The 19028-nt window shown below is 36.7% G+C and overlaps 1 protein-coding gene across 12 annotated transcripts in view; it reads left to right on the top strand.

Moving 5' to 3' along the window:
- Window positions 1–303: 303 nt before the first annotated feature.
- The window catches only part of ZC3H14 (zinc finger CCCH-type containing 14), a 36375-nt gene continuing 17650 nt past the window's right edge, over window positions 304–19028 (top strand). For 11 of the 12 annotated variants that reach the window (XM_017679878.3, XM_017679877.3, XM_036991905.2 and 8 more), the window contains exons 1-9: window positions 304–466; window positions 942–984; window positions 5527–5641; window positions 7811–7851; window positions 8315–8510; window positions 8855–9284; window positions 9789–9949; window positions 10307–10407; window positions 11795–11950. In XM_017679878.3, the coding sequence (XP_017535367.1) occupies window positions 431–466; window positions 942–984; window positions 5527–5641; window positions 7811–7851; window positions 8315–8510; window positions 8855–9284; window positions 9789–9949; window positions 10307–10407; window positions 11795–11950 (1279 nt within the window). In that variant the 5' untranslated portion in view covers window positions 304–430. The remainder of the gene's footprint in view (window positions 467–941; window positions 985–5526; window positions 5642–7810; window positions 7852–8314; window positions 8511–8854; window positions 9285–9788; window positions 9950–10306; window positions 10408–11794; window positions 11951–19028) is intronic. The other variant, XM_017679874.3, reaches the window with a different exon arrangement.

Below are 19028 nucleotides of genomic sequence, written 5' to 3'. Positions count from 1 at the left end.
TGTTTTACAGGTAGGAAAACAGGACTGAAGTTTAAATATCTAGACCAATATCACACAGAAGGTTGGTGAAGCCAGGATTCGTACTCGTATATCTGGCCAAAGCCAGGGATCTTCCCGCTGCACACTTGATTTGTTGTTATTTTCCAACGGAGAGTAAAATGAATAAATGGGAACCAGGAAAAGGGAGAACGAACAGCTCCCCACGTGCCCGGACAGGCGGAGCGAAGCTAAGCTACCCGCATCCCTCTGCTCTCCTTGCCGCCAGCAGAGGTCGCCAGAGCTCAGGCTCCGCTGCCCAGGTGCGCGCAGGCGCAAGCGCAGGCGCGCCGGGCCGGTGCGGACCGGTCACGCAGAGCGAGCGGCCGCGGCGGTGGAGCTGCGGGCAATCGAATCGCTGCGTAGGACTGAGCCTGCCGCCCGCCGGGGAGTCATGGAGATCGGTACCGAGATCAGCCGCAAGATCCGGGTAAGGCCGTGGTCGGGCGAGAGCGGGAAGCCAGGCCTCGGCGCGCGGGCGGTTGTCAGGAGTAACGGGGACTGGGCCTGGCCTGGACGCCGCGGCCTGGTGGCCGCCGGGCGCTCCTTACGGGCCGCGGGGTCGGCGAGCGGCCCCTCCTTGTCCACGCCTGCCTCGGGCCTGGGTGCAGCCGCGGCCTCGGAGAGCTCGGTGGGCGAGTGGGCCGCGGCAGAAGTCGCCGCTGGTAAAGGGAAGGAGGCGTGGGGGCCGGTGAGAGCCGCGCTCGGCCCCCCGTTGACTGCTGTCCGGTCGCTGCTGGAGGGGGTGGCGCGGCGGGGGCGGGGACCGAGGCCCTTTCCCACCCCCACCCGGGTGCCGAGGGGCAGGAGGTCCGCTGCCCGACCGAGTGCCTCTGCGCTACAATCGGTTTGTTTTTCAGGGGCGGCCTTTTTCACATGCATATTTGTCTTTTTTCCCGCCTCAGAGTGCCATTAAGGGGAAATTGCAAGAATTAGGAGCTTATGTTGGTAAGTTTTGTCGTTGTATACAGCCTAATAGAACTTAGAGCTTGCAGCTAGTTGAATTTTAATGAATGCATTCTTCTCTTCGAACTTCTGACTTTGGAGAGTCCCCCTCTTCACTCTCCAAATCTGATACCCCCTGGGTACTTACTTTCCTTACCGTCTTGTTGAAAGCTCAATATGCCACTTGTTTGTCTTCACCCTGCCCCCATAGGGTGTCTTGAAATTGTGTAGCTTCCTTTGTTGAGGCTCTTGTCTTCATTTGCCTTAATATTTCTTTGGTTTTACTCTGCTTTTCCTATTTTCATTTTCCTCTTGATCTTCATTTTTCAGAATTAATATTTTACATGTAAATGTTTGAGGTTTTCTGCCTCTGTCATGGTTCATTGAGTTTTATTTTCAGATCTCTATTTTTTTCCCTGTCCCTTGCTCTCTTACTTCCCAACAGTAATGTGTTCTTTCTTTATTCTTTGATTTATAATTTGAATGTTACTCTGGGCCAGGCACTGGGCTTAACCATACATTAAGGCCATGTTCTCCCCAAGAAGGTAAGTGGTAATATTCCCAGTTGCACAAGAAGAAAACTGAGGCTTTGAGTGCTTACTTGGGAAATGTTTTATGGACTGAGGTCTGGATCTGTTGGGCTCCAAAGCTGGTGCCTTCTATAAAAACAATAGCTACCACTTAGGACAGTAGTTCTTGAGCTGTGGGAGACCCCAGGGATTTCTGAAGTCGAATCTGTTTTCATGTTAGTACTTCCAGGGTAGTTGTCATTTCACTGTATTGACATTTTGTTTGGATTGTGCAAAAGCAGTGGGTAAAAACCGCTGGCAGCCTAAGCCGGAATCAAGATCTCACACCAAACTCTGCAAGAAATCATTGTATTCTTCACCATCTCTCCACTTGGAATTAAAAAAAAAAATCCAGTTTCACTTAAGACTGTAAATGTTGAAGCAATAAAATATTTTTTTAAAATCCTGGTCCTTGACTACATCTTTTTAAGATGTGGTATCAAGAATGCATACTGAATACTGAAGCATGACGGATTGCCTTGAGGAAAAGGATCAGTATGATAGTTTGAGTTGAGAACGGAACTAGCCGCTTTTTTCATGGAACATCATTTTAACTTAAAGGCTGGCCAGTTAGTTACATACCCTTGGGTACTTGTCAGACATTTTCTTGAAAAGGAATAAAGAAAAAGAACTGATAGACTGCTGCCAGTGACAAAAGTTGAGCTTTCAAATGAAAATTAGAATTTTGGAAAAACTTGTGGTTGCCTCCATGAATTCATCAGCTTCTCAATACTTAAAAGAATTTATGATTAAATTAACAAATGATTCTTTTATATTGTGTAATAAAATGTGTCAGCATGTCAGTGGTTTTTATAGCCCAGTGAACCAGTATTTTTTCAGTGTATAATGTTACAGAATAATAAATGGGTGAAAGAATGCCTTGGAAATGCAGGATAGATCAAGATCGCTGACTTTTCATGTAGCAGTACAAAAAGTCACTGATACAGTTTTAGTTTCCATATTGCTGCTAACCTTTGGGAAACTACCACTTGTTGACTCTTTGCGAAGTACCATTGAAGAATAGTCACATTGTCTGAAAAGGCTACAAACCTGGTCTCTGTGTGAGACCAGATTTAATTCACATTGTTGATTCAGAAAAACGGATCCCAGCAGGTTAAACACAGAAGCAGAAATTAGAATCTAGCTGTCTTTCAAATCAGATATTCATGAGGCTTATATAAATATAGCGTTTATGAACTAATTTTGTTAGGAAAAATTTATTTTCAGTAAAAAAGTTACTTATGTTAATATAAATGGGTTCATCATTAATATGATAGGTGTATTATTTTTAATGACTTATTTTTTTAAATCTTAGTCTTAATTTCTGGTGTGTAAAATAAATATCAGGTATACTCACATAAATAAGAAGTTCTTTGGGGTCATCAATTTTTAAGAGTGGCATGAGACCACGCAGTTTGAGAATTGCTAATTTACCACATACTGGGCATATTTGTAAATTGTCAGGATTGCTGTAAGAAAATAGGCTTGGGTAAAGATGAAGCTGAACCAGGATTGATTTTTTATTTTATTCAATACTTAATGGATGCCTGCTATGTCTTGGGAACTTGTTTTGGGTCAAAAAAAAAAAATCCAGAAAACCTACAGTAAGAACTTTTCCTAATTGTAGCACAGGAAAGCACCAACACATTAATTGAATTTAAATTCAATCTTATTGATGATTCATATCATAAATCTTAAACCAGTAATTTTGAGCGTTTTAAAAACCTGGTTACAAGATTAATGTAATCCAGTATGAACTGTAATTGTATTACAAATAAGTATTTTACAGTTTTCAAAATTTTTTCATATTCTAAATAGATAGTTATGAACGTAATTCTGGAGTGGGGATGGCAGGTAGTATTTACTCCTTTTATAAATAAATAAATGGGGTCTTGGGATGGCTAAATAGAGCTTGGCAGTAGCAGACTTAAGACCAAAGAACTCAGGTCTTTTGGGACCTTGATGTTTTTATTATGTTATCTTCATAATCACAAACTCGGTGAGCTAACAGGATAAGAGTTATTTCTGCATGTCCTCAAGAGCTCCACTGAAATCTATCCCAGTGGTTAGCATAGTCTCTCAATCTGTGTCTCCTTCTTGACTGGAAGTTTCCTGAGGGCAGGGACTTCATATTTGTTGTGTTCCAGTGGCCTGGCAAAGAGCCTGATTTTTTAAAAATAAATCTTGACTAAGTGAGTAAACAGGGGTCACCATTAGACACTATTTTTAAAAAGTAAACATTGTTTATATTTACAATTAGCTACCTAAATAGTTGTGGGTAATGCATCATTGTCCTGAAAAGGGTGATTTTCTAATCCCTTTCTCTATGCTAGGAAGAGTCCTGGAAACCTTTAAGGTTATGGAGATGATCCTTTAATGAACATCTATTTTCAAGGCATTGGGTGAATTAAAATGGTGAACAACCCTTTTTGTTAAGAAGTAGTAAGTCTCATTGTTTGTTTGTTTACATTGGAGTACTCGGTGAGATGGCAGTTGTAATTCCGAACAGTCATTCCCGTTGAAGTATGAGCTTGTGGATGCCCTCAGAATTTGTAGTTTTTTCTTTTCAGTATGTAAGTTTCAGATGGACTTGAAATCTGTCAGAATTCTGTAGGAATGAATCAAACGTTAATTTATTATTTGATTCTTATTTTCCATTTTGTATCTACTGAGAAAACATAAATAGCTTTGTTGAGATATAATTGTGTACATTAAACTGCATGTATTTGAAGTGTACAGTTGGTATGTTTTGACATGTATGCACTGTAGTCAAGCTCGTGAACATATCCATCACTCCCAAAAGCTTCCTGGGGCTCCTTTGTAAATTCTTCCCTCTCACATTCCCCTGCCCTCCACTCTGGGTAACCACTGATCTCACTTAGGTAAAATATGAGAAAATACAAACTAACATATAGTGATAGCATAGTCTGTTTGCTTTTATCATTGACATTATGAAGGGGAAAAACTGTCAAAACTACAGCACTTTTTTGTTTGTTGACCTTCCCTGGGTTCTTTGCATAAATAATGTAAACAGGCTTATTTACTAAAATTGCCAGGAAGTGTTGGGAGCTTTTTGATAGTCTACAAAGAAAATAATAACTGACTGGCTACGTGTCCTTGTATCTCCCTGTATCATATTGCATGATTCCATCAAATACTCTGATTTTTTTTTCTCTTTCCATTTATAGATTGTCTTTTCTAAGTATTTTTGTACTTCTCTTGAATGGGATTTTTTATATTTCTCCTTGAAACAAACATCTGATAGAACTACTGAAATGAAATTTTCTTCCTGCCTAGAATATTAAGAGTATTTAAGGTATTAAATCGGAAGGAATTTTTTTGATAGAGATTGGAGTTGCTGATAAATTGCTTTTCCTTTCTTCTTACTGTGGTGGTTTTTGATTTTATTGTTTCTGGTCCTAGACCTCAACCTCATAGTCACTGTATAGGAGGATATAAAATTATGAATTGAATGGAAATCAATTTTAAAATTGAATTTTTTGAACAATGTTTTTTGGTGGCTTTAGTTTATTTGATGTTATTGCAAACCTGAGTGAAATCTGCTTGTACCAAGGATAAATCTGCTTGTACTCTTGAGAAATGAGTATAATTTGAAACAAACACAAAAATAAAACTCAATTTTTATTCTTGAGGAATGTCCATATGCTTGGAAACGTCTCTGATATTAATGAGAGATTACTAAAGATTCAACAAAATGAATGCACTCTCAAGTTTGGCAGTGTAATTCATTGTAACTAATTTTGTAAGTATTCGTTAGTTATTCCTGATTCCCATCCTTCTAGTAATTGAAACTTGTGAAGTGAAGAGAAAAACTGTACTTTCCTGTTCAAGATAATTCTAGTAGAGCTGAGGTATTAATTCGTAGAACCTGGCCTGTATTTTCAAGCACATCAACTTTAAGTAGAAGAAAATATTGAGGAAAACAAAGGTCTTATATACTTTTCCTTTTAAATAGATGAAGAACTTCCTGATTACATTATGGTGATGGTGGCCAACAAGAAAAGTCAGGACCAAATGACAGAGGACCTGTCCCTGTTTCTAGGGAACAACACAATTCGATTCACTGTATGGTATGTATCTAAATATTTACCCATCAGACCAAAGTTTGGCACACATTAGAGTAGGAATTCTTTCTGAAAAGAGGTTCTTGACAGGAGAGTTAGATTAGTGTGGAGAGGCAGGTTGTGAGCAGGGAGAGCAGAGCCCCTGGAGCCAGACTGCTAGAGTTGAATCCTGATCTGTCTTTTGCCTTGATTTCTCCACCTGTAAAATGGGAATAATAAATCACCATTATAGGATCATTGCAATGATTAAATGAGCTAATATATGGAATGTGCGTAGAGCTAAGCCTGGCCCATAGCAAGTCCTCAGTGTATCTTAACTGTAATTACTAGTGTTTGTAAACTTCTATATACTATCATTACTTTACCCCTACCAAAACCTGTTATAGATGTTTTTAAACTGGGTTAACTTCCTAAATTGCTTTCTCTAATGAGTTCCCTCTTAAGGGGCAAGAGTTTTTGACAAAATTTCAAATCATTTTAAAAGTTTAGAACTTTCTGAAGTTTGGAATTTTAAAATAGGCAACTTTGTATTCAGATATAAATTCATATTTTAATTTTTGGTGTCCTTTTTCATAACCACACGTGCCTTTGAGAACAGTAACTAAAAACGTAAAGTTCAGTGTAAGAAAGCAGGCCAGGTTCTGGTACTAGGTTTGAGGTAGCGTGAGGGATATCTGCCTCAGAGGGGGAGGATAAAAATGTGACTGAGGATAGAGCAGGAAGTACTCAGAAGAGCCGTCACACTGGGAACCACCAATTACAGCACAAGTTGATGATGGAGGAAAAATTGGACAGAGTGGCCTGCTTAATTTGAATGGCAAGAGACTCGGAGGGGAAATAGGAGGCAGTAAGGAAGGATGAAGCAGGTTAACTTCTCGCCTTTAAACCAGAGGCTGTCTTGAGTGTGTTTTTGCCTCACCAGACAACTCTGCTTTATAGCTCTTGCAAAGCTTTTTTGAAATGCCACACAGTTCTCTAGGTTTATGTTACACAGTTTTGAAGAACATTGAGTACAGCAGGCGATCCTCAAATGTTTTGGTACATAAACTGCTGTAGTGTGGGTGACCTAGCCTACTTGTTACAGATATTTCCCAGAATTGACAAAAAAAACATATGGTACTTTTGACTGGGGAAGTTTTTTACCATTATCACAAGCACCTTTTTTTTTTAAGTCTTCAGCCGTCCAGATACTTGTTTCATATACATTTTTTATGACCTGGCTTTGGTTCAGCTTGGATCATTTTGGGTTGAGTCCCACTAATAAAATGTGGAAGATTGGCCTAGTAGGTCCTTTCTCAGATAACTTGATGGAATGCTTAAGACAAATTTCTTACATAAAATTTGAATTTAAAATTAATTCAACTTTATCTGGCCATAAATTCAATTCTTGAACTTGTATTTATGCATATGATCTTTGTTTAGCACTTTGCTTTCTTACATTGAGTATTCATTAACACCAGTCCCAAATAGACTCTGATTCTTTGGAGCCGTGCAATAATTGTGTCCTAAGGGACAATGGCATGTGACTAGGTGAAACATTGTTAATATGAGCTATTTCTGGTGTTTTCAGCAGGCATGGCCTCTTGGAAGGATTGTAAGGCAAATTTGCCTTGTATGTAACTACTAAAATAGGTCATATGATAAGTAGGGTTGCGGCCTGTGTTTGTTTACAACATTAGATTTGTGAATAATAGTTACAGTGAAGTGCTATATTTTGACTGTTTTTTTCCACCAGTCAGAATTAAGTTGTTCCAGAAACCATATAAATAGGATAAATTTAAACTGTGCTTAAGCAGTTGTAATAAGTTACATTACGTATTTGTGATATTTTTATCTTCTTTTACTGTAAAAGTAAAATTGGGTCTTTAGTCCTTAGGAGACAAAAATGGCATTTCTTTGTAGATCAAGATGGTATGGTCAGATACACTTGCCCTTATTTTTGTAGAGGCTAGAAGTTGGAAATATGCTTTTTGATTGACTTGTATAGTATTCATGTAAAGCTCCATTTTAAATGTGAAACTTACATTTTAATACTATTTACCTACTAAATAACATTTAGTACCATTTATTAAGCTTTTTCTAAAGATTGATTTTATAATATCAAATTTAGAGTGACAGTTGAAATAAAATCTTTCTTGATTAAAGGAAGGTTTGATTTTTGTTATTTTCTTTTAGGCTTCATGGTGTATTAGATAAACTTCGCTCTGTTACAACTGGTAAGATTTATAAAAAAAATTTTTTTAATTTGCTTTAGCATATGATTGTTTCCTTCCTAATGTCATTTGTACTGCTTTGGGGAAAAAGCCCACAAATTTGAAATTAGTTCCTTTGAACTTTTTTTAGGAAGCATGTATTTTTATTAATTTATAAGCATTAAATTTAATATAATTAAAGGATAATTTGAACAAGGGAAGAGGAAATACACAGTTTATCCTGAGGAAATAATTATAGATGTGTGCAACCATTTAGCTTCAAGGATGTTTCAGTATTTTATAACTGAAAACTTCAGAAGTCTGCAATAGTAAATTGAATAAATTATTATATTTGCTATTTATGAAAGAATACTTAGCCATTAAAAATTTTATAAAGAGCATGTACTGCTTTTAAATTAGTGATGAAGAAGGGGAAGGTTCAAAGTAATAAAAACAGCTTAAAAGGACCGTATATTTTTCTTTCCAGACCCCTCTAGTCTCAAGTCTTCTGATACCAACATCTTTGATAGTAACGTGCCTTCACACAAGAGTGGTTTCAGTCGGGGAGATGAGAGGAGGCACGAAGCAACAGTGCCGCCCCTTGCAGTTTCTAACACTAGACCTGAAAAAAGAGATTCCAGAGTTTCTACAAGTTCTCAGGAGCAGAAAACTACTAATGTCAGGTAAGAGTCTTGTGTTAGCCCTGCTGTGGGTAGATGGGTATGTGTATGTGACTACATTAATTTTTAGATCTTTAAATTGTTGTTTTCAGAAATTTTTGGAAACAACTGAGGTTTTCATGAGCAGTTTTTTTGAACAAAATAATGATAAGGCCGAAGTATGGTTATCTTTTACCTAAAACGTAGTAAGTGAAAGTTTAAAAAAAGAACACAACTTCAAAGTAGTTTTTAAATAAAATACACAAGTGTCCAAACTTTTTAATTAAAATTTAAGTATTTTAGGATTTGAAGACAATGCTCTAAATTGGTTATAATATGTTTTGTGTGTGTTTATTCTTTTTAAACAGACAGACTTATGATGATGGAGCTGCAACCCGACTCATGTCAACAGTGAAACCTCTGAGGGAGCCAGCACCCTCTGAAGATGTGATTGATATTAAGCCAGAACCAGATGATCTCATTGATGAAGATCTCAATTTTGTACAGGAGAATCCCTTATCTCAGAAAAAACCTACAGTGACGCTTACATATGGTTCTTCTCGCCCTTCTATTGAAATTTATCGACCACCTGCAAGTCGCAGTACAGATAGTGGTGCTCAGTTGAACAGATTGCAATTCCAGCAGCCGCCGAACAGTATTCATGCTGCCAAGCAGCTTGACGTACAGAACAGCCGGGTGTATGAAACAGGACGTTTATGTGACCCAGAAGTGCTTACAGGCATAGAAGAGACTTACAGCCCCTTCTTCAGAAACAGCTCAGAAAAAATGAGTATTGAGGTTTGTATGTACTTTTAAATTGTGGCTTTGTTAGGTTGAAAATCAGCATTTCACTGCTATTAGTATGTGAAATAATGAAGCACATATTGCAAGTTTTTGTTAAACTGATTTCTCATACTACAGCAGTCAGATTTTCCTCTCTATAACTGGCTTCTGTGAATGTTTTACATCATGTTTACTTTCCTGGGATGCCAGTATTTGTGGTAGCTTAAACCTTACCTTACAGTTTTTGGGGGATTTTAGGTCAACTAGATTTTTCACAGCAATTACCAGTAAACAACCAAGTAACTCCATTTTATTAGTTTCCTCAAAAATGCTATATGGTAATGTGAAGCATTAGTTTTTGTTTTTGTTGGCTGTTAGGGATAATATGTTTTTATAAGAAACCAGGGAACAGCTCATAAATTCTTAAATGATTGGCCATCTCTTAAAAAGAAAGAATATTTTGTGGTAGAACTTTGTTACTTCCTGAGACTAGGTAAGCATAAATTTGTCTGATTGCAGGAGGAAAACTTTCGGAAGAGAAAGTTGCCTGTGGTAAGTTCAGTTGTTAAAGTAAAAAAATTCAGTCATGATGGAGAAGAGGAAGAGGAAGATGATGATTGTGGGTCCCGTGCAGGAAGCATCTCCAGCAGCGTGTCAGTGCCAGCAAAGCCTGAGCGGAGGTACCTGAACATTTCTGTGAATTAATCTAATTGCCTGACGGAGTCTTCTCACTTACGGAAGAGGGTGTCATGAAAACAGATTTCGTAGCTTGTAAGACTTGCAGTGGTTTTTGAGAAACACCTTAAATTGCCTAAAATTGGAGAAGATTGCAGAGAATGTTAAATACAGTAATGGGGGATGGGGTGGGGTTGATCCAGATTCATTATTTTAAGAAGTTAGAAGGTTCCAATCCAGTTTGTATTTCCTAAAAACTAGAGCTTGTCTGTTCAAAACCTAAGAGGCAACTGTAGTGGTCGGCTAGCATGGAAAGAACTCACATCTAAATTTAATCAAAATACCTTTCTTCACTTTTTTAGACCTTCACTTCCACCTTCCAAACAAGCTAACAAGAATCTGATTTTGAAGGCTATATCTGAAGCTCAAGAATCTGTAACAAAAACAACTAACTATTCTACAGGTAATTCAAATATATTTACATTAAAGGAGATTTAACTTTTGAGTAAGCTAGAAATTGTGATACAGTAAAGACAGGTGCCTGCCAAATGTCAAGGCCACGGTGAGGTCAGAAAAGAATGGTTTTAATAAGGAAATCTGACCAGTTTGAGGACCTTTTCCAACTGTTAATGAAGTTCAGTTCTTCATAGAACTGCAATAATGTTTTTTATTGTCTCTTTCCAATTTTGAAGGGAGTTTTGATAAAGATGAACTTCTGTATTCATAGCATTAGAGTCAGCATTAGATAATGAATTTATGTTGTACAAAAGGGAGCAGAATTGGGTAGTATTAAATGCCAAAATTTAGAAAAATTTATCTTGTGTATAAATAGGTCGGTTTCCTTTCAGTAAAACCCATTAATAGAATACAAGGCAGAGAAATGATGCATTGTGATGTTCCTGCCCCAGTCATAGTGGGAATACTGTCATTTTATGAGAGAATATAAAGGTATAATATGTTTTTAAAGCAAAGGAAATGAAAAAGCTATAATTACCTGATGTTAAAGAAAGCTTATTCTGAAATTATGGGTTCCATATTGCCATTAAATTCTGTACTCGGCGCCATGTGTTATAGCCAGTATGTAAAACTTCTATTAATAAACTGTGATGATCACCCACTCTAAAAATTTTTATTTTATTTTGCTATGGATTTGATGACTGTTCTTTTAGCATTGTTCTGCTTTCCCATACTCTTGTATCCCTTTTTGTGACCCCTCCCTAAAGTGAAGTAATCTATAAGCTATCAACTTTGTTGGGTTACCTTGTTCTCATCTCTAATTTTATCCTTGAACATAAAATTAAACAGGTTTTGGAATATTGGATAACGATTATCAGGCATAGGCAAACACTTGATCTGATCATCTATTTACAGTCCTTCTTTTGGTCTGTCAGCAATACTGAGTGTTTAGTAGAAGGATAAGATACTTAGAGCTCTACTTTGGCCTTGAAATTTCCTGCTTTTATAATAGTTGGAGATTCCCCACATTTTCTGAGAAAAGCATTGAAATTCTTTATTAGGTTATCTAAACTAAAATTTGAAGTTAGAGAATCATGAAGCAGAACTTAAAGTGCATTTGGTTAAAATGAATACCTCTGTGCTGTAGCATATTTATGGTATGTGGTTTTAAAGCGAGGACGTTGTTTACATACATACATACACATCTCTAAGTCAGGTATCTCTCTCTTGGGAGTACTATGAGAAAAGATGAGGTGGTATCTGTGAACTGTTTCAAAGTTCTCATGTTCTAAACCCAAGGAGGCATTAATTTTCAATACTTATATGTAGTATTCACTAATGAGTTTTGATGTATTGCGTTTGCATTTCCACCTTTTTTGCTTTTTATATGAAAGTCTCACAGAAACAGACACTTCCAGTTGCTCCCAGAACTCGAACATCTCAAGAAGAATTACTAGCAGAAATGGTCCAGGGGCAAAGCAGGACCCCCAGAATAAGTACCCCCATTAAAGAAGAGGAAACAAAAGGAGATAATACAGAAAAAAGTCAAGGTAATAGTTTAAATGATATTTCATTTTCTATTACACTTTGTTCTTAAGGCATTAACTGTTTTCCAATGGGTATTTACGAAATTACAGTTATGTTATGGCAAAAATGTTCATTAGGCCCAAAAGTGAAATGAGAAAGGACCATGAGATAGTCTGTTTCTACGCTTTCCAGAATTTTAGGTATCTTTTTGTTATGGAAATTTTTAGTGTTCTTAAAAGTGGAAAGAATAGTGCAGTGAATTCCCATGAACTCACCTAATCTTAGTAATGACCAGTATTTTGCTGTTGTTTAGAAAGCTCCTCCTTAAAGATGCATAGATACCTACATTCTCCCTTTCCTTCTGTTTGTTAATCTATCCCTGTTCTCCTGAACCTTGTCATTCAGTCACCCCTCTCAGCATCCCACCTCTGATCAGGTGTGCTTTATTGTCCCAGTGGCCCTGCTTCATCCCCTTGTGCCTGACACACTAATTGGCTTCCAGCTGATCTTCCTGCTTCCTTCTCTTAACCCCCTACCCCCACCTCCTGCACAGACACTCTCCTGTCTAAGTGCGTCTCTGATCATGTGTCTCCTTTGTGAGGGCATCACCCTGCAGCCAGTGGATAGCCCAGGACCCACGCCATCAGCTCCCTTATCTGGCCTCTGGGCTTGCCCAGCCCTTCTCCACAGCTGTCTCACCTGTTCTTCTGTTGGCATCAAGAAAAATTCTAGCTACTTCTTTCCTGCTAAGATCTAAATTTAAAAACCCCACCAAAACTATATGCCCATCATATTTCTAAGTTTTCTAACAGTGGAATATATTTTTTCATTCCTCCTCAACTGTCCTTTAAATTGTTCCAGGTTCATCTCAGAATTTGTTCTGTGAAACCTTATGATTCCTTCCTATGTTTGTCTCTTCATTCTCACTTTAAAAATATCTTTGACAGTACTGTATGATTTACCATGTCAGTATTACGTGGAATTCCAATAAATGATGGACCTGAGAACAGGAAAGTCTCAAAAGAGTCCAGTAGGTACTAACTGGAAAGTGATGGGCCAATTTGAGAAGAGCAACTAGAAACTGAGATTTGATCTTCAGTAAGGGCAAAAATTACAGTGGATTGAAGCCCAGTAAAAAGGTTTAAACCCATGATTTCATGATACTTTTAAAAAGTAAACCCTTAATCTATTACCTTTTGGAGGATAATAGATAACTAATTCATTGTCTTGAAAACTGGATAAATAAAATAATCGAGCATTTATGGTATCTTTAAGAATGGTTCACTGGATAACCAGGTAATACAGGAGTTTGCACCTGTTTTTGTAAATAAAGCTTTATTGGAACCAAGTCATGCTCATTCATTTATATATCGTCTATAGCTGCTTTTGTAGTACACCCACCAAACTGAATAGTTGCAACAGACCACATAGCCTACACAACCTAGAACAGGAAATGTTTGCCAACTCTCCATACAGTAGAAGGGAAGCATTTTTAAAACTTATTCCAACTAGTAAGTGAAAATGATAGAATTACAGGGTTTTTTTGCAATTTATAGTGACTTAATCTAGGCACTGATCATTACTGGCTATTAAAACTTTCCTTATGAAAGAGTAAAACACTACCTTAGTTTCACCAGAGGATTTGAACCTGAGTGAACAAGCTTCTTATCTAGTAGTCAGCTTGCAGGAAGTACAGAGACCAGAGGAGTGTTTTGGTTTCTGCACCATGAGTGTCCAACAGGCAAAGTACAGTCTCTCTGATACTAAGCAGGACAAATAGCCTGTGAATTCTAGATTAAAAGACAAAAGGGTCAAGATTAAGCTATAATGCCTAGGGATGGACACTTGTGTGATAAAACCACAAAGTCTAGGTATTGCTATAAAAGGCATGTAGTGGTTACTTTTGGAGAGGACTTAATTAGGATGGAGCACATGGTAAAGTTTCTGTGGTGCCTGGCACAGGTCTATTTTCTTGACCTGGATGGTGTTTTTTGATTTTAAAAAATTGTTTCATGTAGTTTTCCATGTCTTTTTTTTTTTTTATTGAAGTATTGTTGATACACGATCGTATATTGACTTCAGGTATATAACACAGTGGTTCAGCAGTTACCCACATTCTTAAATCCTCACCCCCACAAGTGCAGTTACTATCTTGTCAACATAGAAAGATGTTACATCATTGTTTTGTCTTAAAAGTAAGAGGTTAGAAAATTGAAATGGTTATCAAGCATCTCTACTGATAAGGACTGTTTTTACTACTATTAAACTTAATTTGTTTTCAAGCATGTAGTGACACTGTAAATAGCTACTAATGTGCTTACTCACCTTTCTACAGCTTTGTCTGTGATAGGTTTTTTAAAATATAAACCTGCTTTGTATTGTTGATAGTCTTCTCTCAGCTGTCTGACCTTTACTAGTCTTAATCTGTCACTAGAAGTTTATTTTGCCCATCTGTTCAAACACTTAACACAACAGTAAAAATTCTGGCTTTAACTGATTTTCTGTTGGTGTGTTTGCTTTCTCTTTCATTGATTTCTCCTCTTTTTAATATGTTCATCTTTTTTATTAATTTATCTTAGCCTATTGTCTTTTCAAATGTAAACATTTAAGCTGTAAATTTCTCTTGATGCGCTGTTTTTGCTGCATATCACAAATTTTGATACATAATATTTTCATTATCATTCTGAGTATCTTCAATTCCCATTATGATCTTCACCTTTGACCTGTGACTTATTTTGAAGTGTTTTTAATTCATATGGAGGTTTTGTTTGTTTTGTCTCAGTCTTTCATTATATAACTCTTGACTTATATTGTGGTTAGATAAAATGATCTGAATAATAAGTATCCTTTGAGAATTGTTAAAGACGTAGTTTTGTATGTCTTCCATATACATTTGGAAGAAATGACACTCTAATTGTTGGATCGAGAATTGTGCATTTAGTAGATAAAGTTCCATAATTAATGTTCAAATCTTGACCTTGCTGAGTTTTATAGTCTGCTTGACTTGTCAGTAATTGAGAGAATTTCTTGAGATTGCCCGTCAGGGTGACACAAACTTATCTAAATTTCTGTGTACTTCTGTCAGTTTTTGCTTTCTTTATTTTGATGCTATTAAACTAAGTGTGTATGTATTTAAAATTGTTAACATCTTCCTGATGAATCAAGTCTTATTATCTATGACCCTTGATACCGAGTGATACTTCTTTCTTAACATCAGTTTTGTCTGATATTAAATAACCATTTAGTTGGTATTTGCCTCACATATCTGTTTTCCATGTCTTTTTAGTATTCTCTGTCCTTAGGCTTTAGGTGTATATGTCTCTTAAATATCATAACACTATTATTTTTTAATCCAATCTGAGTTTGTCTTTTATTAGAGAGTTTAGACCATTCACATTTATTAGAATTATTGATGTAGCTGGACTAGTGCCTGTCATATTTTTTATTTGTATTTGCCTGCTTTCCTTTTTTCTCTTTTGCCCTTTTAAAAGATTCATTAGTTATTATTGCTCACCCAGCGCAACTTCTTTTTTTACTAGTTTTATTTAAATATACCATTTCTGTTCTTTTAGAGTCTACCACTGAAGTTTTACCACACAAATTTAATTAAGTATTCCAAAAGTTAATATTCTGACCCCATTCCTAAGCAGTAATTCCTAAACAGAATACCTCAGTTCTTGTCTTTACCCTCCTGACTTTGCATTTCCAGTGTTCCATTTTGGTGTTTTTTTAAATGCATAAATTTGACACCATTATTATTTTACCCAGGCAGTATTTGTTGTGATTTGCCTGCATATTTAGCATTTTTTGTTCTCACATCTCTTCAGTGTTATTTGGGGATCATCATTTTCCAGTATTTTGAAGTATATTCTTTGGGAGTTTCTTTAAAACATCTATTGGTGGTAAATTTCCCAAGAGTCTGTTTACCTTGTTCTTGTGCAGTAGTTTTGCTGAATACACAAATCTAGGTTAACAGTTACTCGCTCTCAACACGTTGTATATATTATTCCATTGTCTTCTGGCTTCCATTGTTGAGTGGATGTCTGTCATTCTAATTGTCTGTCGTTCCTTTGTAGGTGATCTGTCCTTTCTCTGGCTGCTTTCAAGATCTTCTCTTTGTCTTTGATGTTCTGCAGTTTCACTACGATGTGTCTAGGCGTGGATTTCCTTTTATTTTTCCTCTTGGATATATGCTGTGTAAATCATTTAAAATAAAATATTTTGCATTATAAGATACATGCCCATGATAGAAAATTTGGAAAAATAAAACATCATTGTAATGCCCACTGATACATGCTGATAGTTTAGAAAATAATTGAATAGCATAGAAAATTTTAAAATAAAAAGCATATTCTTTGTTTCATTTTTCTCCACATTGGTTCTCTCCAGAGGCCACCACTTTTAAATCCTTCCCTTTGTGACTTTCTTTACCTTCTCCATGTCTGTAATAATATGCTTTCATTACTTAATTGATGAATTTTTTCTTAATTCATCAAATACAAATGGTATCTTTTGATTTCTTGTTGTGGTATATCATATATCAGGATCTAACTCAACTTTTCCCTTCCTCCAAGCCCATATAGTAAAATCACTCTTTTTAGTTTGTTTACTGATTACTTTTGTCATTTTTAACTAATATACCTAAATACCTAAATACCTTATTTCTTATCTGATTAACTATAATTCAGTTTATTTTGACTTCCTGATTTCAGTATATGTTGACTCTCGAAAGGTAAGGATGTTTATGTCCTCATTTAATTCTCACCCCATCTTAAAAATTCTGTCGTCTGTACTTTTCTGTTATCACAGATGATCAAGTTTATGTTTTCCCAGAGCACATGTTTTATCTGGTTTCCATGTAAGAATACCATGCTTTGTAAGTTGACTCTCAAAGTTGAGAAACAACAAGCAGTATTTACGGTATTAAGACTATATAAATATTACTCATTGCAGGGCTAAATTTACATTTTCTTCTGCAGAATTTGTTTAGGGATTCCCTAGAGTTGTGTTATTTTTTTCTTCTCTTACGCAGCGTTTTGTTTTCCTTACATTTACTTCCTTTCTTCTCTTCGTTGTGTTGCTTACCTGTATTGTAGCTTAAAGGTCTGTCATTTTATACCATTAAATCTTTGGGCTCTCTTTTTTCTTAGGTCCTTCCTCCCAGAGCCTCTGTCCTCTTTTGCTCATCTGACTGGTTTCTCTCTAGGCCTTTACTTCAAGGTTGTCTTCCCAGGACTTCCTCCTCCCCTGAGTCTGCTCTACATTTCTTGGATCCTATTTGTCTCAGTATATCCTTTCTCTTTGTCACCACATCATGAAGAAACTTAAGAAAACTTAAATTTCCTGAATGCTTTGACATCTAAAGATATTTTGTACTTTGTTGATACTTTGTCTGGGCGCAGATTCTAAGTTGAATCATTTTCCTCAAAACGTTGAAGTCATGTCTTTATTATCTTGAGGCTTCTAAAACTATCTATGCCAAGAAGTTAGTTGCCCATCTGACTTTTATTCCATTAAAGAATACCTGGGGGTTTTTCTCTGGAAATTTCTAGGATTTTCTGTGGGTTGTTGATATCTGAAATTTACTGTAATAATAAGCTTATATGCTAATTAGTCACTTTTGGGCTGGATGCCCTGTACATCCTTTTAATTTGGAAATCTATGCTTTTAGTCTGGGAAATTCTTTTTACCATTATTTCTTTAAAAAACATTGTCTCCTCTGTTTTCATTGCTCTCTTCTTTTGCAGTTTCTTTACTTGGATGTTAAACTACTTGCTTTGATTTTCTATCTTACGTTTTCTCTCATTTTTGACTTTGTCTTCTAGTCTAGAATGTTTCTGTGCTTTAGTCATCTTCAGTCTCCCCTCCCCTCCCCTTTTTTACATTTAGGCAAGCATATTTTAAAATTTCCACAAGCTCTTCTGTTTTCATGGTATCTTGTTTTGTGGATACAGTATCATTTCAGATTTATCTGAACAACATAATTAGACAATTCTTTTTTCTTTTTGAAGAATTCTCTTTTGTTCCCAAATTGATGGTTTCTGTCAGTCAGTTTTTTGTTTACTTTTTTCCCCTTTTATATGCAGGCTCTTTTCAACAGTGTGTGCAGACATGTACTTCCTGGTTAAGAAAAGGCAGTACAAAGGCTTACTTAGAGTTATGTGGGCTAAGCTTTACTGTGAGCAGATTTTGTTTAAAGTAAAGCAGAAAAGGACCTGCAATTAGCCTTGAAATTGCAGAGGAGTTTCCCTGGGGATTGCTTACATTCGCACTAGCTGTCTAGACTCTCCAGATAATTTGCTGTGTTTCTTTAGAAAAGAACCTGCTTTTCAAATTTTATCTTGTGTCTGTGGCTACACCACTAGTAAACCTTATTTTCACTTTCACATCCTTTGTATTCTTACTTGCTCATTGCTCCAGCCTTTCCCTGGTGGATACCCCTTTGTTGATTTCATCCAGATTAAATATCTCAGCACTGTCAACTCACAAATTTGTATTTCCAGCCTGGACACCTCGTACCTGAATTCCTAATTCCTGTCCAACTTCATACTGTGCATTTATCCTTAGATACATAATAAATCATTTTAAACTTGTCCAACTACTAGTAATATTCCCCTCCAGTCTGGTCTTCCTGCGGGCTTCGTCATTTTAGTTAATGGCACCTCCACTTTTCAGTTGCTCAGGTCAGAAAACACTAGTGCTATTCTTTCTTTCAAACTTAATGATCATTCTTCCTTTCCTTTTTCTTCTTTCTTTCCTCTTTCCCTCACCTACCTCCCTCTCTGCTTCCACCTCTAGCAACTCCTGTCAGCTGCTACTTTCAGAATATATTAAAATTCACCCACCCCTTGTCACTCTGCCTGTACCATCCTAGTTTAAGCCATCATCCATGACTTGCCTCATCGGAAGTCTCCTTACTGGTTTGTCTGCTTTCAGACTTGCCCTCCTGCAGTCTGTTGCACACAGCAGCAATGGTCCTTTTAAACTGCAAATTAGATCATGCCACTCCCCTGCTTAGAATCTGCTGGTGGTTTCTCATTAGACTCCAAATAAAAGTCAGTGTTCTCTGATCCTGTCACTACACCCTCTCCTTCCCCCCAC

Source organism: Manis javanica, chromosome 8, assembly GCF_040802235.1.
Source record: "Manis javanica isolate MJ-LG chromosome 8, MJ_LKY, whole genome shotgun sequence".
Lineage (NCBI taxonomy): Eukaryota > Metazoa > Chordata > Mammalia > Pholidota > Manidae > Manis > Manis javanica.
This window is presented reverse-complemented; position numbering and strand designations above follow the sequence as displayed.